At 43.6% G+C, this 24,348-nt stretch overlaps 1 protein-coding gene across 1 annotated transcript in view; it reads left to right on the forward strand.

Annotated features, from left to right (window-relative positions):
• Positions 1-3,089: 3,089 nt before the first annotated feature.
• LOC116985128 (anoctamin-2-like) overlaps positions 3,090-24,348 on the forward strand; it is an 83,122-nt gene continuing 61,863 nt past the window's right edge. The window contains exons 1-4 of the mRNA XM_033039594.1: positions 3,090-3,221; positions 6,033-6,223; positions 8,270-8,596; positions 21,116-21,214. Of these exons, the coding sequence (XP_032895485.1) occupies positions 3,194-3,221; positions 6,033-6,223; positions 8,270-8,596; positions 21,116-21,214 (645 nt within the window). The 5' untranslated portion in view covers positions 3,090-3,193. The remainder of the gene's footprint in view (positions 3,222-6,032; positions 6,224-8,269; positions 8,597-21,115; positions 21,215-24,348) is intronic.

Genomic DNA, 24,348 nt, shown 5'->3' on the forward strand with positions numbered 1-24,348 from the left:
TGGTGCGGACCCAGTGGGCCGAAGGGCCTGATTCCGTGCTGTGCCTCTAAAGTCTAAAGAGATATCAAAGCCTCACAGCCCTTCAAACAACGATTTCTTAAGGTCATAAGGTCATAAGTGATAGGAGAAGAATCAGGCCATTCAGCCCATCAAGTCTACTCCGCCATTCAATCATGGCTGATCTAACTCTCCCTCTCTCCTGACCCCATTCTCCTCATAATTCCTGATACCCGTACTATTCAAGAATCTATCTATCTCTGCATTAAAAATATCCGTTGACTTGGCCTCCACAGCCTTCTGTGGTAAAGAATTCCAAAGATTCGCCACCCTCCTCCTCATCACCTTCCTAAAGGAACGTCCTTAATTTTGAGGCTATGACCTCACATCCTACACTCTCCCACTAGTAGAAACATCTTCTCCATATCTACTCTATCCAAGCCCTGCACTATTCGATATGTTTCAATGAGGTTCCTCCTCATTCTTCCAAACTCTAGCGAGTACAGGCCCAGTGCTGTCAAACGCTCATCATATGTTAACCCACTCATTCCTGGGATTATTCTTGTAAGCCTCCTCTTGACCTTCTTCTGGGCCAGCACATCCTTCCTCAGATATGGTGCTCAAAATTGCTCAGAATAGTTCAAATGCAGCCTGACCAGCACCTTATAGAGCCTCAGCATTACATTCTTCATTGTCTGAAGAAGGGTCCTAACCCGAAACATCACCTACCCAAGTTCTCCGGGGATGTTGCCTGACCCGCTGAGTTACTTGAGCACTTTGTGTCGTTTTTGTAAACTAGCATCTGTGGTTCCTTGTGTCTATAATAATTTCTTCATCCCATGTAATCAATATCAGATTCAAAACTGACCATAGAGATGGGGGCAGAGACCTAATACTTTGACAATTTATCCTTTTGCATTTTGAATATGATTGAATGACAGACTTTAATCTGTTCCTGAACAAACTGGTAATTGTGCAGATCAAGGTTGAATCAATTAAAATTGATCATGGGCAGGTTATTAAAATCGCAAGAACTAATGTTATTCCAAGAATAAGTTTGTCCATAAAAATCTTTGAGGAGGTTGTAAACCTCTCCAGCTCTAACCTGCCTCAGTTTAATACTTTTTGCAACAAAGAGAAACCATATTGCAGAAATGTGCCGGTGTGGCTCTACAACGGACATGTAAGTTCACACAGTGATAGTCTGTGGAATGGCCTGAAACTGAACCACTGGTATACCTTATGTTAACAAAGTTGATTACAATTACTCCAGCACTTTGTGTCTTTTTTTGTAAACCAGCATCTGCAGTTCCTTGTTTCTACAAAGTTGATTTATGCTGGCCACACTTTGGTGACTATGATTGCTCGGTTTTATTACTGCCTGTGCTTTAGATGTGCAACAGAGAGTTCGTTACCCAAAACAATATTGAAGCATAAGTTGCTTTAATTCAGCGCAGGATTGAAGAATAATATGAAAAATAGTTTCAAGCCTGTTGCCATGCATTGTGTTCTGTAATCCCTGAGTATGTCGCAACATGAGGTTGGATTTAGAATTGTAATCAAATTTCTAAACGCCAAGTTAGATCCATTAACTGAGGCAACCATCTTGGGTCAGTGGTTCGGGCAGCATCTCAGGAGAACGTGGATGGGTGAAGTTTCAGGTCAGGACCCTTCTTCAGACCATTGTTTCACCATCTGTGTTCAGTGTCACACCTGTCCTCTGCCCATACTTTGTACCTGAAATGTAGGTGCGTTTGTGCCAAATCTCAGCCCAAAGGTCCGGGTTAGTTGTACAGAATGCAAACAACTATTGAAGATTGCCCACAGCTTTCAGTGCAAGAATAACTCACAGTTGTGCAAGACACAATGAGGCCATGGGATCGGTTACTTTAAGAAAGATGCCATTAAGCTGGAAAGGTTTGCGATGGATGCTGCCAGGACTCGAGGGCCTGAGCTATAGGGAGAGGTTGGGCAGGTTAGGACTTTATTCATTGGAGTACAGAAGGCTGAGGGTTGGTCTTTTATTTAAAGCATGCTCAACATAGACACCTGACTCGAGGATTTGGGGAGTGGTGGCTGCAAAGTTCAGGGTGAGGACTGCTTGATTCTTGTTAAAGACATCAAGGGAGTATGGAACCAAGTCACATTAGTGGAATTAATAGTTAATACACATTCAGCCATGGTCCATTTGGTGGGGTGGGGGAAGGGCAGAGGTGGGAGACGGGAGATTTAATAGGAACCTGATGGGAGACTGTTCCACACAGTAGACAGTGGGTATATGGAACGGCCTGCCAGGGGAGGTAGTTGAGGCAGGTCCTATAACAATATTTAAAATACATTTGATCAGGTACATGGATAGGAAAATTGGAGAGGATGTGGGCCAAACGTTAGCAGGTGTGTTTAGCGTAGATGGGGCCACGTTGGGCCGAAGGGTCTGTCTCCCTTCTATGTGGCACTATGTCTCTGTTTTTCATTTAGAGGTGAATCATTGTGTCTTTGAGTTTGATCTTGTTTTTGATCTGCACCTCACCCTCCAGCCCATTCCCATTTGTTCTAAACCACGTGAGTCCCCAACACACCTGCAGTTTATTCACCAGGGCTGATTGTGTTGGACCCCTCTGGTTTTTCACAGGAAGACCTTCTTGGTGGCTGGACAACATTTCCCCAGAGTGAAGATCACCCCCCCCACCCCCACCACCACCCCCCACCCACCACCACCACCACCACCACCACCACCACCACCACCACCACCACCACCCACACATCATACAGCAAGGAAACAGGCCATTCGGCCAACTTGCCCACACCGACTAGCATGGCCCATCTACACTAATCTCACTTGCCTGCGTTTGCCCCATATATTCCTATACACCTGACCTATCCATGTACCTGTCCAATTGCTTCTTAAACGCCGGATAGTCCCTGCCTCAACTACCTTCTCTGGCAGCTCGTTCCATACACCTTTGTGTGAGAAAGTTATCCCACAGATTCTTATAAAATCTTTCCCCCCTTCAGCTCTCACTTATGTGTCACTTGTTTTAGAGAAGGGTTGAAGCGTCTTGGAGTTCTCTTGGGAGGTTGTTCGACGGGAACTCCGGCTAATTCTGCCTCGCAGTCTACATGGAATTAGCAGCGGCGTGTTATCCCCGGCGGGACCGATCATCTCTCTGATCACCTCCAGCACTGATGGGCCGACATGGCAGAGGGCAGGCGGACAGCAGCCGGTAGGTCTCCGCTCCCTGTGCCCTGGAGAGGGTGGGTGGGTGGGTGGGCGGCGAGGGGTCGGGGTGGACTTGGGTTTAATATGTGTACATACACAGTGTGGGCAACCTGTTGCAATAACATTAGCGCGGCGATATTACCAGCGTGTAAGATGTGTGTGTGTGTCATCTTAGTTTAGTGTCGTTCATTATTATTTAGCTGCAATTAATTCTCCAACCAACTCGGAACAAACCAAGTCAACAAACCTTCTCTCCAGAGATGCTGCCTGTCCCACCCCAGCATTTGGTGTCTATCTTCAATAAATGGGGAGTTATTTAAATGCTTGCCTGATCCCCAGTCGAGAACTCTACGCCTGATGTCTCAGGTTGGCGACTGTTCTTGGTTTGGGTGTTTGTGTAATGGTGATACTCGGCACGTTTGCAACCAGTGCAACATACCGGCGGGTCGATGCAGGACTACAACACCTATAAGAGTTGTTACCGAACCCTCCACCCTCCTGCTTTGGCAACGTGCTGGTGGGAACCAGCGCCTGGGCTGTTTAAACAGCCAAGTGTGACCAGGGCTGGAGACCTCAGGGATAGGAGACGGTCGTGGAGATGATGGTTTTGTTTTTACAATGTGTTCTGTTCTGTGTCCGTCCATGCCCTCCGCAGACAGAATCATACATGGAAACAGGCCCTTCGGCCCCACTCCTCCATGCCGACCAAAATGCCCCATCTACACTAGTCCCACCTGTCGGCTTGTGGCCTATTTCTCTCTAATCCTTTTCTATCCATGTATCTGTCCAAATTGTGTGTTTTCCTGGCAGCTCGTTCCATATACCCACCACTCTCTGTGTGAAAAAGTTGTCCTTCACGATCCTATCATGCCCCTCTGACACAAAGAAAACAGCTTTAAACTTTAATATTGGAACAGATATTTTTCTCAAAGTGCTATTCTTTCACCCCCTGTCAGTCGGGACAAGAGGGTTCTGAGTCCGGATCTGGATCCTGACCCATGTCAGGGTGCTAAAGGTACATTTAATCCTTCTGTCTCAAACCTTGTGTTATTGGGGAAAAAAAAATCTGCCCCTTGTTCCACCCCCCCCCCCCCTCACCTGTGTCCACTTATTACCTGTCATGCTTCATCCTGCCTCTCTCCTCTTCTGGCTTTCATATGTCCCTCCCCCACCTCCCAGTCCCCCACCCCAACAATCAGTTTGAAAAAGGGTCGCGACCTGAAACGTCACCTATCCATGTTCTCCAGAGATGCTGCCTTACCTGCTGAGTTATTCCAACACTTTGTGTCCTTTTCTGTAAACCAGCGTCTGTGGTTCCTTGTTTCTCTATAAAGTAGCCCCCAATTGTAATAAGTTGTTTATAAGGACCCGTATTGTTTGTTGTACAAACAAAGAACTGCAGATGCTGGTTAATATACAAAATGGCACATAGTGCTGGAGTATTTCAGCAGGTCAGGCAGCATCTCTGGAGAACATGGATAGGTGACGTTTCAAGTCTAGATCCTCCTTCAGACTGAATACGTGCACGTGCGCACACACATGCACGCGCACACACACACACACACACACACACACACACACACACACACACACACACACACACACACACACACACACACACACACATACAGGCACACGCACTCACACACATGGAAACACACACTTCTTCACACTTCTTCTTGACCCGAAACGTCACCTATTCTTGTTCACCAGAGATACTGTCGGACCTGTTGAATTACTCCAGCATTTGTGTCCTTTTGGGTATTGTTTGTTAGTTTAAATCTATTTTATTTAAAAAGCTTACAACCTGTGAAACTTAGGTAGAATTAATAACGAAGGAGATTTGGCACTAATATGTTCTGATTAGATGTCTGTGGCAAAGGCTGTCTCTATAAACAGATATTTGTAATCCCTGCACAGATAACCTTGAAATCCTTCTGTTGCCTGCACCAGGCCTCTGTAGTAACACTGAGCAAGCTGCAGAAAATCCCACAGCTGGAGAGTAAAATGGGTTTCAAAATAATGCTAAATCTTAACTTTGTTTTATTTATTCTGGAGCCTGGTTCCTGGTGTCTCTGAGATGAGATTGTTTAGAGATACAGCGTGGAAATAGACCCTTCGGCTCACCGAGTCCACGCCGACCAACAATCACCCATTCACACAAGTTCTGTTATTCCACTTTCTCATCCACTCCCGACACACAAGGCACAATTTTACTGAGGGCCAATCAACCTACAAACCTACACGCCTTTGGTATGTGGGAGGAAACTGGAGAGTCCGGAGGGAACCCTCGCTGTTATAGAGAGATCGTGCAAACTCCACACACAGACATTACCCGAGGTCAAGAATAAACTCGAGTCTCTGACACTGTGAGGCAGCAGCTCTACCCGCTGCACCACTGCTGCATCCTGATGTGTGAATTCTGAAGGCAAAAACATATGTGGACAGATTGACACAAGGAACGGCAGATGCTGGTTTACTAAAAATGACACAAATTGCTGGAGCAACTCAGCGGGTCAGTCAGCATATCTGGAGAACATGGATAGGTGTCGTTTTCGGTCAGGACCTTCTTCTGACTGATTTTGGTTGGGGTATATGCAGACAAAATAAATCCGTTTAATTTGGATCATGTTTGGCACAGACATTGTGGGCTGAAGGGTCCCTTCCTGTGCCGGACAGTTCTATGTTCTATTTTACCGGAGATGGACAGATCTGAAATGGCAAACTTGTGTTGACACTTGTAATTAAATATATAAAAATGATTGCATGTTGTACGTACAAATAAGACGTGATATTTGACACCTCTCACCGACAGGTAGCCCTGTAATTCTCCCACATTGCCGACATCAAAAGCCCACAGCTGTGTCAAGGGCTCGGACTGCGCAGTACGAGAAACACCTGACCGTTCCACAGTACCTGCCTCGGATACCCTTCAGCCACACCGATGGAGCTGTGGGCAATACAATGGCAGGCCCCATCCTTGAGGAGCGACCAGAAAGCCCACCGGTACGTCTGAATGTCTCTGTCTCCGTCTCTGTCGTTCAATGGTTATTTATTGTCATGTATGTGCTGCTCAGTGAAATTCTTGCACCCGTCACCACGTGTGTGTGTGTGTGTGTGCGTCTGTGCATGCGTGTGCATGTGTTTATGCATGCCTGAGTGTGTGCGCTTGTGGCTTTAGAGATACAGCGTGGAAACAGGCCCTTCGGCCCACAGAATCCACAGCCATCACCCTGTACACTAGCACTATCCTACACACTAGGGACAATCTACATAAATCAAGTAATCTACTATCCCACACATTTTTGGGGTGTGGGTGAAAACCAGAGGATCCGGAGAAAACCCAAGGTCACAGGGAGAATATACAAACTCCACACAGACAGCACCGGTAGTCAGGATCGAACTCGGGGGGGTCTGGCACTGTAAGGCAGCAACTCTACCGCTGCGCCAATGTGCCGCCCGTGTGTGTGTATCTGAGAGAGAGATGACTAAGACAGCAGCTGATTACGGGTGTTGTCATGGTGACCCTGACTGGAGGCTGCATCTCCATGGACTCACCTGTACCTGAGGCTGAGTATAAAAGAACACACACACATACACATACATACAGATCACAGCAAGTTTGAATGCTCAGCATTGTGGCTTGAACCACTGGATCCTCCGTCTGTTTGCTGCAGCTCAACAATTCCAAGGGGTGGGGAAAACCAAATTCCATTCTGTTCACTTGAAGGTTGGAGGAAATAAAACCTTTCTCTTGCCGGAGAAGAGATGCTATATTATTCTGTCTCTGCTGCCTGCAGTTGTTGGTTGAAATAACATTTGAATTTGCAGATGGATCTTGCAGTTCCTCTTGGTCGCCCTGTGAGTATCTTGTATCATGATGGTGGCTATCACACGTACAGAGGAGGCATGTCACATCTTTATCTGAGCCTTTTACATCTTGTTTAATGTGCTAGTAATGTTGATATAAGTAACATTAGTTGGCAATTAGTCTGCAAGGTAATTTCTGAGACAGGAGAGACTGTAAATGCTGGAATTTTGAACAAAACACAAAATGCTGGAGGATTTCACTGGTTCATACTCTGTCTGAAGAAGGGGCCCAACCTGAAAACGTTGTCCGTCCATTCCCACCTCAGATGCTGCCTGACCCGCTGACTTCCTCCAGCACTTTGTCTTTCGATCAATGTCCGTTCTAAACTTGTTCATTAGGAAAAGTGAATCAATAACATGTTGGACCACATCTTGGTCCATGTTGAGAATGTGACAATAAATGAACCTTATGAGAACATCCCAGTTGAGTTTTTTGCTCTGCCAAGACACACACAATGAACTCACTGGCTGGTGCTATCCATTATATCACAGAGCCTATATTTAAATCCACTGAATTCAAGGAATCTGCATTTCAGCTGATGAAGTGATCGGTGTAAAGAATAACATTACAAGTGCATACTATCTTGCATTTTCAACAACGTCAACTTTACCTTTAGCTTTAGTTTAGATTGGAGATTTAGCATTGAAACAGGCTCTTCAGCCCATAACGTCATTGCCAACCATCGATCTCATGTTCACACTAGTTCTATGTTATCCCACTTTCACATCTGCTCCCTACACACCAGGGACAATTTTTGTTTTACTTACAAACCCTCACAACTTTGGGAAGTGGGGGGAAACCCGAGCAATGGGCGAAAACCCACACGTTCACAGGGAGAACGTGCAAGCTCCACACAGACAGCACCCGAGGTCGGGATTAAACCCGGGTCTCTGGCACTGTGAGGCAGCAGCTCTACCCGCTGCACCACTGTGCCGCCCCCCACTGTGTTTTCTCACCCTGAAGGTAATCAACCTGTAATTTGTAATACAGAGCTCCGTATATATATTACAAATACTGAAACCACAGATAAAACCATTGAAGACACCCAAAGCAGGTAACATTATCGACAATCATATTGTGTCACATTTCTGGTTCGTTTAGAATCTTTGAATATTCATTACTATAAAAGCTGAGAGATGTTGTGAGTGTTTTCTTCATTTATCCTATTTGTCTTTCGACAGGTTGTTGACTACTACCTTGAAGATAAGAAAAGGGAAAACAATAAAAAAGGCTTGTATTTCAGAGATGGGAGGAGAAAGGTGGATTATATCTTGGTTTATCAAAACAAAAAAGTCACACCCTTGTCGGCTGGAGCTCTTGTTCTAAATGGCACGGCGACAATTTCTCACAGAAGCAAGGAGCACGCTAAAGTACCGGTGGGCCAGCGAGACTTTGTGCTGGACATTAGCAGCGCTCACGGGTCTGCGGAGGAAGAAAAGAGAGCTCGGAGAGAGGAGTTTGAAAAGAACCTCGTGGAGAGCGGACTGGAGATAGAGAGAGACAAAGAGGTGAGAACATGAATTGTCCTCTGAAAGTTCGAGTTGTAGAGGGATATTAGTGGCAATTTTGCAAGGAAAATGTTGGAATAAATTTCCTAGATGTGGATAACTAAGCAAAGATGAAGTTATTTTGAGCATGCTTCTGGTTACTTTCCTGAATTCTCCCTCTGTCTCAGTGTGAAAGGTCTGATTGCACTAATGCATGTCACAGGTGGTCTTACTATGTTAGATGGACTTTAGAGACCTGACAGAAGTATATAAAACAACGAGAGGCTCAGACAGAGGAGAAAGTTGAAACCCTTTTCTCAGGATGAAAAGAATACAAATATTAGAGGCCATAGCTTTAAGGTGAGAGGGGCCAAGTTTAAAGGAGATGTATGGGACAATATTTTTTACACAGAGGGTGGTGGGTGCCCGGAACACACTGCTGGGGTGGAGGTTGAGGCAGATACGATAGTGACATTTAAAAGATCTTTGGATCGGCACGTGTATATGGAGGGATATAGGTTATGTGCAGGTAGATAAGAGATGGCCTTGGCATTATGTTCGGCACAGATATCGTGGGCTGAAGGGCCTGTACTTGTGCTGTACTGTTCTATGTTCTATAAGTATTGTTGTCAATAACATTTTGTCGTCACGGATCTTTCGGTTCATCCTCTGCTGGTCAATGTGCAAGAGACATTATTTAGAAATTAATATAATAACATAAAAACCATGATAGCAGTTATTTTGTATCTTTTTAAGATAGTAGGATTCGCTATTTCAGAGAATATTATCAAATATTCGATTAGATATTATAGTATATTAACCACATACAAAGGTTAGCTTGCACTTGCCCAGAAGATTGGACAAAGTCATTCAAGGTACAGTTTTTGCGTTGGTAATTTTGACATTATTGGCAAGACCACCCCTTCTTACACCTCCTTATTTGTTCCTGGATTCAGCGAATTATGTGGCCATTTCAGAGGATTATGGTTCAATCACACTGGAGATGATTGGTGTTACATATAAACCAACAAGCTAAGCTTAGCAGATGTTCTGCCATGAATGTCGTTCATAAACTAAATCATTTTTATAATCGCTCGGTAGTTTTTGCAGTAATCGTTGAGATGGACTAGTTGTGGATTTAAGTTCAGTATTTTTCAGAATGATGTTGACCCAAAACCCCACCCATCCATTTTCTCCAAAGATGCTGCCTGAGCCGCTGAGTTACCCCAGCACTCTGTGTCTTTACTTGGTAAACTAGCATCTGCAGTTCCTTGTTTCTACAGTAGCCCCCTTGATGGGATTTGGAGTTTAGTCCCTACATTGTTGGCCCAGGTTTCTGGATTATTTGTCGTGCCACCTCCATATCCTAGCGGGGTTTTACAGAGCAAAGGCAGGGAAGGGGCAATGGCCTTTGCAAGTGGAATTCCAGAGCTCCCAGCTTGAGCTATGGCATGTCTACCAGTTGGGGAGTAATCTATCCGCATTGGAAGTACTGCATATTGCACGTATTGGAAGTCCTGCATATCAAATGCATTGGAAGTCCTACATATCACATGCATTGCCTGATTATTGTAATACCTCCAAGAGCAATCTAATGCAATTAAACTTTTTATTTTGAATCCAAAATATCATATAATTATTGTAAAATCATGTCAATTTAATTTTCCTTGCATCTGAATTAGTGTAATATATTGTTGCTTTGGCTTGTATAAAATGTTTGATTTATACTGAGTACAGCCAGCATACAAGCCAATATAATGTACCCTTGGATATTCAATAGCCTTGGACTATTCTGATTTTTGCCTAAATTCTGAACGAATTCCCATGCCTTTAGTCCCACATGAATCACATTCTTAATACTAATTTAAACATCTGCAGTCAATGAAAAAATCTTACAATAAAATGTGCAACTCTGTATTTAGAGAGACCTTCAAATTTATATTGCAAGAATGTTAAAGGCATCTCTATATAATTCCTCACATCTGTTTTAGTGACGCCGATGATTCATTTCATGTTTAATCAAATGTTATTTTTCACAGCTGATTTGGGGTTTCCATTCATTAAATCGAGCCAGGTTTCCTATGCACATACAACCAGCTGAGGCACAAATTTTAAATTCACTTTTTAAGTAATTAAATGGGATGAAAAGACACCAAGATTACTTGCTCCAACAAATTTGATACAAAGCAGAACTAATTACCTGATTAGTCCCAATCCACAATCTTTCCCAATATCCCTAACATTTCCTTTTTTAATTAGTCATGGAATCATAGATATAAACAGCACAAGAACAGGTCCTTCGTTCCAATTCGCCCATGTCGATCAGAATGCCGCAGGTACATTAGTCCCACCTGCCCATATCTGTTCAAATGTCTTTTAAATTCATTTGAATGTACTAATTTTTCTGAATGTTATTGTTGAAAATACTTTTTTCCCCAAAGATAATCTGCAGCATAAAATAAACTAATCTTTCCCCAGGTACTTGTGACAACTATTTTAACTCGGTCTCCTATGATCATCATTTCTCCTGCTGGTGGAAATAATTTCTCCTTATTTATTCTCTCAGGAACTTTCATAACTTTGTATAATCTGATAAATATCCTCCTCATCCTCTGTGGAGATTAATCCCAGTGTTGCTCCTCATCCAATTATTCACGGCATGTTCCTTTAATTAACATTGATGACTGGAAATTCTACAACATAGGGAGAGAGAAAACACTGACTAAGTAATACTGATTGTGAAATTACACAAAACCACCCTTATGTGAATAGTTAGGGGGAAAAAGCTAGGTAAAAAAGCTAAGTAAATTAATATTCTTGCATTGTTTCCAAACTATCCCTCTGCCAATTTGCAAAATGTAATTTAATTTGATTTCCTTTGCCTAGCTGATGTAATATTGTTTGCTTTTACATTCGTATTTGCACACAGGTTGCAAACATCACTGTCATTGCCAGCCTGTGATGCTCCTCCTTCTTTACCCCCAAGAAGGCAGCTAAAAGTCAACTACACTGGATGTTCTGATACAAAACACAACGGACCCAAGAACTTCCATGCAAGAACCAATTTTTTTTAGAGTCAGGAGTTTTTTCGAGTGCTGGAGGAACTCAGCAAGTCAGCCAGTATCTGTGGAGGGGGACAGATTGACAACGTTTCTGAAGAAGGCTCTCGACTCGAAAACACTTTGTTTCTTGCATGGAAGTTCTGGGGTTACTTCTACCTGTGCTGCATTAGAAACTCTTCTTGAAACTTGTGTGAGTAGCACCTGGGTTCAACATGGTGCAGACTTACTTTAACTCACACTTGATGCACAAGTGAATTTCTCAAGGGCCTGTCCCACTTTCATTTGCGCGTCATTTACACGACATCATTTATGCGTAATGACGCACGATGCGCGTGCCGTAACGCGCAAGTGATGCGCGCTTGGTGTGCATTACGCGCGCATGGTGCATGGTGACATAAGGAGTGACATGCGTTCACACGCGGCGCCTCAGGATTTTGGGATTCACGAAATCTTCGCGTGCCATATGCGTGACGCGCAAATAACGCTCAAGTGGGACAGGCCTGCAGTTTCAATTTGGGAGACGACGAAAACGGGGCAAGGTTGAGGGGGACATGCCATTGCTCAACATCCAGTGTTCAGTTGGGAGAGTCAATGCACTGAGTATTAAACCTCATGTTCCATCATTGGTTTGTGTCTCGAACATGCAACTGAAGTAGCTCATTTAACCATTATTTGTTTCCATGATACGATAAGATATGATAAAACTTTATTCATCCCCGGAGGGAAATTGGTCTGCCAACAGTCACAGCACACAACAAGGTACATGAAAAACTTGAATTAAAAAGTGAAAAGAAAAAGAAAAAGACAAGGGACTGTAGGCCGGCTGTCGTGGGCACAGCACCTTCACCGGAACAAATGAACAAACAAACAAACACAGACTTATCCCCTTGGCAGAGGATTCTAAACTAGAGTGCCCCACCCCCCCCCCCAGACCGGGGCCCCCTTTGTTCTCCCACCGTCCCTCACGGCAGCCCCCCCAAGCCGGGTCCCCATTGTCTTTCCCTCCCCTCCTCACGCTCATCGACCGTTGATCGCAGGTCGATCAAGAGGCCCTAACACAGCTGAGGCTCTCGCTGCTTTGAATAACCCAAGTTCTCTGACATAATATATATATTTTAATATTTTTAATGCAAGGCAGCTTTTCACTGATTTAAAGCAGGGCTTTTTAAAAATGATGATATTGGATAAACTACTCCTTCCTGGAATTGTATTGAAAGTTTTGATAGTGAAACATATTTAGTTTAGTTTAGAGATACAGCATGGAAACTGGTCCTTCGGCCCATCAAGTCCATGCCAACCATATGGGAGGAGACCGGAGCACCCGAAAGAAACCCCATGCGGTCACAGGGAGAACGTATAAACTCCACAAAAACAGTACCTGCAGTTAGGATCGAACCCAGTTCTCTACCGCTGTGCCACTATGTGCCTGTCCTGCTTCACCCCACAGGAGGCACTGATCTGGTGAATGGTTATCTTTTACCATTTCCTGGTGCTTCACCCTGGTAAGAAGGCACAAAGCCAGAACATTTCTTGCTAAACCCAAGGCTACAATCTGACTAGGTAGTTCTACATTCATTGCACGGCACTGGAATGTAATAAGGGACAAGAGCCCTTTTTGATTTTTGTTCTGGAATAAAAAGATTATAATATTGCCCATAAAGCTACAAGGTTGATGTAAAATGGGCATGAAGTTTACTAATCTGCTCGGGTGGGAAATTAATGAGATCTTACCGGGCAAGTCCAACCCGTTGCCATGAGTCTGGTCCGGACCTGACCCAGAACTATGGCGAGTTTGCTAGTTACTGATGCTGCCTTCATCCAGGGTAATGGGGAGTTCTCATCACCTTTCTGATTGTGCTTTGTATGTGGTGGAGAGGGATATCAGGGGAGAATGACTGCTGGCAATGTACCCATCCCCTGTCCTGCTCCTGAGCCCACAGTGTCTGTGGTTGGTCCATTTGAGGCGATGATCAATGTGACTCCTGGGATGTTGTGTCTGATGGTGAAGGACCTCATGATGGCCACGGGATGAATGTTGAGATGATCAGTGGTCCTTCCCAGCTCAACCTGGCCTACAATGGGTTTGTACAAGGGCTCAAGCCAAGGACATCAGTGCATGGGGCAGCACAGTGGTGCAGCGGGTAGAGCTGCTGCCTCACAGCGCCAGGGACCTGGGTTCGATCCTGACATTGGGTGCTGCCTGTGCGTGGAGTTAGCACGTTCTCTCTGTGACCATGTGTGTTTCCTCCAGGTGCTCTGGTTTCCCTCCCACATCTGGAAGAAGTGCGAGTTTGTAGGCTAATTGGCCCTCTGTAAATTGCCTCCAGTGTTTAGGGATTGAATGTGAAAGTGGGATACCATAGAGCTAGTGTGAACGGGTGATCGATGGTCGGCGTGAAGTCGGTGGGGCGAAGGGCCTGCTTCCTTACTGTAGCTCTAAACATTTCATCATCACCGTATGTTGAATGGACAGATGACTCAACAAGATGGACTAATAATAGATGAACAACTGAGAATGAGACAATGATAGTGTTGTCCCTGAGTGAATATTTGGATGTATACAATATTAAGTACTGTGCTCTGAAAGACTGGAACACATTAAAGTTGGTGACACTATCATAATATGCCTACCGACTTACTGGATGAAGCAATGAAGACAAAGGTGGAATCAGCTAATCTAATATCGTATCTATATAACATCATCTTAAACATAGAAATACCCACAACTGATGGAATTAGAAGAGACTGGGAACAAGAATTAGCTATAAAAATTTCAAAAGAGAGCTGGGATAATCACTTACTACAGGTGCATAAATGTTCGATCAACGTACGACATACTCTCATCCAATTCAAAACATTACATAGACTATATTATTCAAAAACTAAAATAAATAAACTCTTCCCTAATGTCTCACCCATCTGTGATAAATGTCTGTGTCAAGAAGCTACCATAGCGCATTCTTTTGTTTTTTGTACAAAAATCCAAAAATTCTGGTATGAAATATTTGATATCTTTACAAAATTAATCAAAATAAAACTGGTACCAAAACCAGAATGGATCATTTTTGGAATATCGGAAGGTAACCCTGAACTAAACGTGTTTCAGAAGAATTTACTCAATTACGGGCTAATAATGGGAAAAAAGCTCATACTTAAATTCTGGAAAAATGCGCCCACACCAACAATAAAAATGTGGATATCAAATATGTTTGAAACACTACATCTGGAAGAGATGAGATTCCTCTTAGCAGGCAAAGCAGACCAATTCCAAAAGACGTGGTCTACGTTTTTGGAACTATTACAAGCATGAGGTGCAATAGTAATTTAAAAAATAAATAAATAAATAAATGGTACCAGGATCTGGCACAAAAACACAGGGGGTAAAACAACAAAAACAGACTTGGTTGGTAGTCCCCTTTCAGCAGAGTTTAATGTTATAATAGAGCGATTGTTTCTCCTTTCTTTTTCCTTCTTTTCTAGGGGGCTTTTAGCACTTTCTTTCTTTACTTCCTTCTCTAACTTATTTTCTAAGGGGCTTTCTTTTCTCAACACTCTCTTGCACCTTCACGACTCTTGCGCACTTTCCTTACTTCCTTTACTTCTATCTTTTTCTTAAAGCTCAAAAAATGAAGCGGTACAAAAAATGTATTAAGACATATGTGTTGTGTATTATTGTAACTTACCGTACTTCTAATAAAAATAATTTAAAAAAAATAAATAAAAAAAAGTTGGTGACAATAACCCATAAAATGGAGTTAAAATTAATAGCCTGTGTAAATATTTTTAGTGATTAGGTTGTCCCCACTTGGATGGAAGGAACACTTCATTACAACAGTTATTCCAGATTCCCGCAGTGCAATTGGCATCTTAAATTTAAATTAACAGCTGGTGGCTGGATTTTGCAGAGCTTGTGAAAGCCGGCAGAGGAATGGAATGGGGCGCAACCTGTTCCTGGTGGTGGGTCAGCATGAACTCCAGATCACTGATGGAGGCAAAGGGCATTGGGCCTGAAATACTGGCCCGAGAAATATGCAAGGAAGGACACAAAGCGCTGGGGTAATTCAGCGGGTCAGGCAGCACCTCTGGGGAAGAGAGACAGAAGGGTTCCGATCTCAAAGGTCACCTATTCCTCTTGTCCAGAGATGCTGCCTGAAGATGGGTCTTGACCTGAAGCGTCACGCGCAGACTTACTCTAGCACTTTGTGCCTACCTTCGGTATAAACCAGCAACTGCAGTTCCTTCCGAAGCATCTCTTGAGAACATGGGTAGGTGACGTTTCGTGTCGAGACCATTCTTGCTGCTCTCCAGCAGAGATGTCCTGGGAATGAGATGACTGATCTAACAGTTGTAGTCACCTTCCCCCTGTGTGAGGGCTAACCTCAACCAGCGGGGAATTTTTCCCTTGATGCCCCTTGACTTCAGCTTCACCAGTGCATCTTTATGCCACACTCAGACAAATGCTCCCTTTATATCTAGAATGGTCCCTCCCTCTCTCACCCCTCCGTAACTTGTTCCATGTTGAGAGCAGGGCTGTGATGATATCTGAAGCCAATTGATTTGGCAAAACTGAAGCAGCATCAAGGAGCAGGTTACTGGTGAACAAGTGCCAGAGGACAGCACCGCCCATGTTATCCACCATCCTGTTACTGATGACTGAGAGTACATTGGGATGGAATTAGCTGCATTAGATTTGCCCTGCTTTTTGTGAACTAGATTTGGTGGCAATTTTCCACATTGACTGGTAAATGTCAGTGTTCTTACAAGGCACAGCTGGCTCTAGAGTACAGTGTCATGTTTAGTTTAATTTATTGTCACGTGTACCAAGGTACAGTGAAAAGCTTTTGTTGCTTGCTAGCCAGTCAACGGAAAGACAATATATGATTACAATCGAGCCAGCCACAGTGTTACAGATATATGACAAAGCGAATAACATTTAGTGCAAGGTAAAGTCAAGCAAAGTCCGATTAAAGATAGTCCGAGGGTCTCAATGAGGTAGATACTAGCTCAGGACTGCTCTCTGGTTGTTGGTAGGATGGTTCAATTGTCTGATAACAGCGGGGAAGCAACTGTCCCTGGTGTATCTAGTGCTCTCAGTTATGGTGTCATGTAGTCATCAACTTGGCTGAAGATTGCTTCTGTCCTAGGGCAGAGATAGGGTAGACAGGCAGAACCTTTTCCCAGGGTGGAAATGTCAAAGATTAGAAGCCATGGCTTCAAGGTGAGAGGGGAAAGGTTTAAAGGTGAAATGTGGGGCAAGTTATTCTTACGTCACCCATTCTTGGGTGCCTGGAACGTGTTGCTGGAGATGACGGCTGCAACAGGCCATTATGGCCAGCTGTAGCTTGGACTTTGGAAATGGTGCCAATACCTGGCGACTCTTGCATATGAACTCAACCGGGCTAGTTCTATGCATCTGTACTTAGTCGGGGATTGTATTTATGTATGATAATAATCTTACTGACCTGTATGCAAAAAGGAATTTCACTGGTATATGTGATAATAAAGAACCATGGAACCTTTGAGCCATTGGTGGTGAAGGCAGGTAGGATATTGGCTTTTAGAAAGGATATGCAGGGAATGGACAGATATGGATCACATGTTGGCAGCGGAGATTCATTTAACTTGGCATCGTATTCGGCACGGGAATTGTGGGCCGAAGGGCCTGTTCCGCTGCTGAATTTTTTTCAGGTTCTTTTTTCCATGATGTTTGGGTTCTCGGGGGAAGCTGGAATGGGACACAAGTTCACGTTCACAAGTTGTAAGAGTAGAATTATGCTATTCATCCCATCGAGTCTACTCTGCCATTCAACCAGGGCTGATCACTTCCTCCTCAAGTTCATTCACTTGTATTTTGGAATTTAACTTTGACAAGTGTGAGGTGGTGCATTCCGCTAAGACAAACCAGAGTGGGACTTACACAGTAAAGTACTGGAGAGTATTGTGGAGCAGAGAGACATGAGAGGGTACAGGTACACAGTTCCCTGAAAATGGCTGCACAGCTGGAAAGGATGGTGACGAAGGCACTTGGTGTGCTTGTCGTCACGTGTATAGGGAATGAGCACAGAACACAAAGCAGGTCAGGCAGCATTTCTGGAGAACATGGACAGGTGATGTCTCAGTTCTGGACCCTTCTTCAGACTGATTGGAATAGGGGGGGGGGGGGGGGGGGGGGGGAAAGCTGGAAAAGAGGTGGGGGCGGGACAAAGCCTGGGAAGTGATAGGTGGATACAGTTGATGCTGTCGGATGGGTGGACAAAGGCCAGAGATAGAACGACAAATGAGGAGAGAAGAGGCATGAAATGTGAAACCGGAGGGAGGGATATTTGTGGAAGTGGATGGGGGGGAAGAGGGAACGGGAGGCAGGATAATGAGAGAAATTAGTGCACATCCTGGTGGGGCACTGGGAATGGAGGGGGTTATACTTATTACATGTGGTGATGGCATTCAATAACTCTTTGCATAACTTTGCTAATGGATGGAGTGCATTGATGTGATAACGCTGATTGAGTTGGGTTTGCTCTCCATTTAGTGCCAAGTTATACCTGGGTATTTTATTACAGCTGTTTAGTTGACTTGGTTGCAGGTCGAATGGCCGCACATACTGAATCATTCAGATTAGGATCATTGATGTTGGGATGAAGAGAACAGTCTTAATTCTCATTATTCCCACCCAACACAAATGATCTATTATATCTGTGGTAACAAATGCCTGCAATGCTTTGTTAGAATCGGTTTTTAATAGTTGTTTTCATTTTCAAACCTTCACTCATTATTTAGCGTTAAACAGCACAGGAATAGGCCCTTTGGCCCATCATGTCCACCTAGATGTCCCAAAGTTGCCCCTCAAGTTTCTATTGTATCTTTCCCTTCTCACATTGAACCTACGACCTCCACGCCCTTCAACCCACCTAGATTGCACCAACCAGCCATCACCTCATACACTTGCCCTACCCCACACACTAGGGCCAATTTACAATTTTACCGAAGCCAATTAAACTGCAAATCTGCACGTCTTTGGAATCTGGGAGGAAACTCGAGTTCCCGGTGGAAACACAGGCGGTCACAGGGATAACGCACAGACTCCATACGGACAGTACCCGAGGACAGGATCAAACCTGGGTCACCGGAGCTGTGAGGCAGCAACTCAGCCGATGTGCTGCCCTAGTTCTTGATTCCCCACCCTGGGAAAACGACTGTGCATTCACCCTATCTATTTCCCTCATCATTGAATACACCTCAACAAGATCACCCCCTCGACCTTCAGCGCTCCAAGTTCATCCAAAAGTTCTCGGCTTTTCAGAAGTTCTAGTCCGCTCGAGACAGAGACTTTACTTCAGTAAACTTGCTGAAGGAAAGGTGCAACAGTTGCTGTTGTTCATAAAATCATTACTTTATGATTACATTACTAATTAGCCAGTGCTGTGGAAATTCCAGGGAGAACCACCAGCAATCAGCTAGTGTGGATTTTGGAATGAACCAATTAATGAATGAGCTGTTCTCCATGCGGGCTTGGGTGGTGTTCACACAGGGGAGAAGCAACTCAGCCAGTAGTCAAAGGTTCAAATGTCTGTTTATTGTCACGTGTACCAATTAAGATCCAGTGAAACTCGAATTACCAATCGAGTCCTTAAATTATCAGCAAATGACTGACTCTTCACAAGCACTTGGAGCTTCAGGTTGTCCTCTGGTGGCCATAGATGCTGCCACTATCACCAGGCCAGACATTAATTCAACCAAAGGGGACTTAATTAACACTGAATGATAGTGCTCAATTTTGTCCACATGGGTGCCCGTGATGTTGAAGGCAGTCATGATCCATTCATGCTTTGACAGTCCTGACATCCCCATCATCTTGCAGTCGAAAAAATGGCTAACTGATGTCTGGAGCCAAGGTCTTTAGCCTTGGTCGTTGGGTGAAGTGGGCAAATGGAGGGAGAATGTGGCTGAGGTTTTCTCTGCTGGGAGCCACCATTGACCTGATGGGCCAAATGGCCTTCTGCTGTAGTAAGCCTATATATGTGTATATATATATGTGTGTTTATATATATATATGTATGTATATTCGTATATATACGTATATATATATATGTGTGTGTATGTATATGTACAGTATATATATGTACGGGATGCACGGGATTAACAGTGACTTGGTTTGATGGATTCAGAACTGTCTTACTAATAAAAGACAGAGGGTTGTAGTTGATGGACAATATTCCAGCTGGAGGTCTGTGACCAGTGGAGTTCCACGGGGATCTGTGCTGGGACCTCTGCTGTTTGTGATACATATAAATGACATGCACATAAAGATAGATGGGTTGGTTAGTAAGTTTGTAGATGACGCCAAGATTGCTTAGGTCACGGAATGTGAGGAAAGCTATCTAACTAAACAGTGGGACACAGATCAACTACAGAAATGGGCAGAGAAATGGCAGATGGAGTTTAATCTGACCAAGTTGTCAAAAATTGCAGCAGGATCTTGATCGGTTGGGTGGGTGGGTTTAGGAATGGTTGCTGGAATTTAATAATAGAAGTGCAAGGTATTGCATTTTGGGAAGGCTAACAAGTGCAGGACCTACGCAGTGAATGGCAGGGCTCCAGGGATTGTTGTAGAGCAGAGGGATCTAGAAGAAAGTTTAAACGAGATGTGCGGGGCAAGTTTTTTATACAGATAGTGTGGATGCCTGGTTTTGTGGTGGAGGCTGAAACGATTGTGGTGTTTAATAGGCTTTTAGATAGGCTAATATATATGCAGGAATGGAGGGATATGGATCATGTGCAGGCAGAGTAGATTAATTTAACTTGGCATTATGTTTGGTACAGACTTTGTGGACCTGAAGGCCTTTTCCTCTGCTGTCATGTGTTGTTTTTTAACCCGCTTCTGATTTAAATCTGTTGAAATTCTCACTGTTCATAATGGAGAAGTCTGGACACCAACGTTGTGCTTAGATGTAATGTAGAGTAGCAAATAATTATTTTTGACTAAGGGACTCAAAGTGGTGGAGTAACTCATCGGGTCAGGCAGCATCTCTAGAGAACGTCGATAGGTGGTGTCTCGGGTCAGGAACTTCCTTCAGATGAAGTAATACATCACCTGTCCATGTTCTCCACAGATGTTGCCTGACCCGCTGAGTTACTCCAGCACTTTGTGTCCATTAGTGTAAACCAGCTTCTTCAGTTCCTTGTGTCTACAAGACCTATTTTTGGTTTAGTTGTGGTGATAACAGGTGACCTTGAGAAGTAGATTGCAGGACTGTGTGGAGAAACAAAGCAAGGACGTACCTGGTCCCTCTACAAGTGTGTACGTCTGGAAATTACGGCATCAGAATGTTTTAATGGGTAGCATCATGGCTCTGAAGAATTGGGCGTGTGAATGTTTTGATAATGTTGATTTAAAAATTCACTTTCTTGAAATATTCTGAATATTTATGTGAAACAGCTATTTTATTTTAATTTACTTTCAATTTTTTTATTCTTTCAGTCCAAGTCTCCCAGCACGGGATATGTCAGGATACATGCTCCTTGGCACGTTCTCAGTCGAGAGGCCGAGTTTCTAAAAATAAAGGTTCAGACCAAAAAGGTAGGGCTTAATCTCGTAAACCACCTGTGGTGGTAGAAGCAATCACAGTAAACTTTGCTCTTTGGTGAATATGAACAACTGCCTTGATTATCTGAAGCAACTGAACACTGAGAAATTAAATATTTTTACAGTTACATAAAATATTGATATTGGCATGTTCTATGATAAAGTTATGATTGGAAATAATCCAACAAAGCAAATCTATATTGGAATCTTGCAATATTGTATGAAAACATTGTGAAGGGAGGGTGTTTGATATTCCGATCTGACTTATCGTGATGTTGCTCTTTGCGGGGTCGAAAATATCAAAGTTTTGTTAGCTTGAGACTCGAGAGTGGTGAGTTATTAAATTCAGTTTCTCTAAAGTTAATGGATATGGAAGATGCTGGAGATCTCCTTCTGGTATATTGTTATCAATTATTACATGATGGAGTGTTTTATTTGTTTCATTTCGATTTAGAACATAGAGTATCGAGGATGGAACAATGCATCACATGAACAGGCCCTTCGGCCCACAATGTCTGTGCCGAACATGATGTCAAGGCCAACTCTTATGTGCCTGGTCATAATCCATATCCCTCCATTCCCTGCATATCCATAAACTTATCTGAAAACCTCTTAACAACCCCACACATCTCCGTTAAACTTACCCCCTCACCTTAAAGCTATGCTCTCTAGTATTTGATATTTCTATCCTGGGCAAATAGGTTCTGTCTGTTTACACTATCTATTCCTCTCATAACTTTATATACTTCTATCAGAACTCCTCTCAACCTCCAGTTTTCTGCAGATAACAATACAAGTCTGTCCAACCGCCTCCTGTTGCTGATTATTCTGGTAAAGCCTTGATAATCCAGACATTATCCTTGTAAAGCCTTGAAGAAGAATCCTGACCCAAAACATCACCCATCCCTTTTTCTCCAGAGATACTGCCTGACCGCTGAGTTACTGCAGCACTTTGTGTCTATCATTCTGGTAAAACTCTTCTGCACCCTTTCCAAAGGCTCCACATCCTTCCTGCAAGGGGGTGAGCAGAACTGCACGCAATACTCCAAATGTAGCCGAACTAAAGTCCTATAAAGCTGTATCATGACTTCCTGCCTCATATTCAATGCCCAGACCAATGAAGGCAAGCATTCCACTTTCAGGGAGTTATGGACTTAGACCCAAAGATGCCTCTGTACATTGGTGCTGTTAAAGGTCTTGCCTTTTAATTGTATATTTTCCCTTTACATTTGAGGTCCCAAAGTACAACAGCACACATTTGCTTGGATTAAACTCCATCTGCCATTTCTCCGCCCGTTTCAGTAGCTAATCTCTATCCTGCTGTGTTGTGTGAAACCCTTTCTCACAGTCTACGACCCAGGCAATCTTGGTGTCTAGTTTGCAAATTTACTAACAAACCCATCTTACGTTTGTGTCCAATTTCACTGGCCCGTCTAATAATTAGAATTAAATATCAAACTTATACAGCATGTTTAGCCAATATTGTTCAAATCATTTGGTTGTTTCAGTTTATGAAGATGAGAGACCTCCAGAAGTATTTCTGATTTGCCAACCTGTGTTCTTGAAATGTATTCATAAACATTCTCCGATATATATTCAGTGTTTTCTAAACTAAGTTAACGTGAAATGGTTTATGCTTAAAATTAGCTCCTGGTTGGAGGTATGTTATAGTAATTAATCTGCATTAATCGCGTTACAACTGGAATTAATTTCAAAATTACTTTTTCCTGAAGTGCACCGATTGTCACTCCTTGTAAAACCTTGTAAGATCCATTCATGAGCATTGGCAACTGGGCAGAAGATCCAGTATAATATTGATGATAGACACAAAAAGCTGGAGTAACTCAGAGGGACAGGCAGCATCTCTGGAGAGAAGGAGTGGGTGACGTTTCGGGTCAAGACCCTTAATGTTACCTATTCCTCCTCTCCAGAGATGCCGTCTCTAGAGTGGCAGATGCTGTCTCCAGAGATGCCGTCTCTAGAGTGGCAGATGCTGTCTCCAGAGATGAGTAAGCTACTCCAGCTTTCTTCAGTTTAAATCAGCATCTGAAGTTCCTTCCTGCACATAATATTGATGAGTTCGGGGAACAATGCTCCCAGAAAGGTAGCAGTGAGTTGTGTCAGAGTGAGTGGAGTGAAAGGGCACAGTACAAGTATGATCGGACAGGCTAGATGCAGGAAAAATGTTCCCAAAGTTTGGGGAGTCCAGAACCAGGGGTCACAGTTTAAGAATAAGGGATAGGCCATTTAGGACTGAGATGAGGAAAAACTTTATCACCCAGAGAGTTGTGAATCTGTGGAATTATCTGCCACAGAAGGCAGTGGAGGTCAATTCACTGGATGTTTTCAAGTGCGAGGTAGATTCAGCTCTTAGGGCTAAAGGAATCAAAGGATATGGGGAAAAGGCAGGAACGGGGTACTGATTTTAGATGATCATCCATGATCATATTGAATGGCGGTGCTGCCTCAAAGGGCCAAATGGCCTACTCCTGCACCTGTTTTTCTGTTTCCATAATCTTGGATATAATCCACTGCTAACGAGAGAGGAGGAGGTGCCTTAGCCAGCCGTACTTTGTTCTGCACCTCTAGTTTCCTTCTCCCCTGACTCTGTCTGAGGAAGGGTCTTCAAGCTCCCTTCATTGCCTGACCCGCTGAGTTACTCCAGCATTTTGAGTCTATAATCGATGTAAACCAGCATCTGCAGTTCCATCCTACACAGGGGGAGGTGAAATCATTTATCTTGTTTTATTCTGCAATTATTCTTCCCAAAATAAAACTTAAAATTGTACCGAGTGTTTTTCTACAAGGCAAAATAATTTTAAACAATTAATTTAAGGATACTATTCTCAGGGAAAAGAACATGTGTGAGGCTTGTGGAAAAGTCAATGACCTGAAATGCTAACTTGTTCCTCATGTTGCTTTTCGTACTGAATAGCTCCAGCGATTTCTGTGGTTATCACCCCCTGGAAAGTTCACCTGGTCTCTTGTATCTCATTCCCGTGCGTGTGGCTGCGAGCAGATTTCCCTTCAGCTGACTTGTAGCAGATCCCTGCAGTTCGGGTCAGGAACCTCTCTGGCCCTCTGCATCCTGTGCTGTTCCCTCCCTTGCATTCCCCAGCCAGCCGGTC

The sequence above is a fragment of the Amblyraja radiata genome, chromosome 21 (assembly GCF_010909765.2).
Source record: "Amblyraja radiata isolate CabotCenter1 chromosome 21, sAmbRad1.1.pri, whole genome shotgun sequence".
NCBI classification, from domain to species: Eukaryota; Metazoa; Chordata; class Chondrichthyes; order Rajiformes; family Rajidae; genus Amblyraja; species Amblyraja radiata.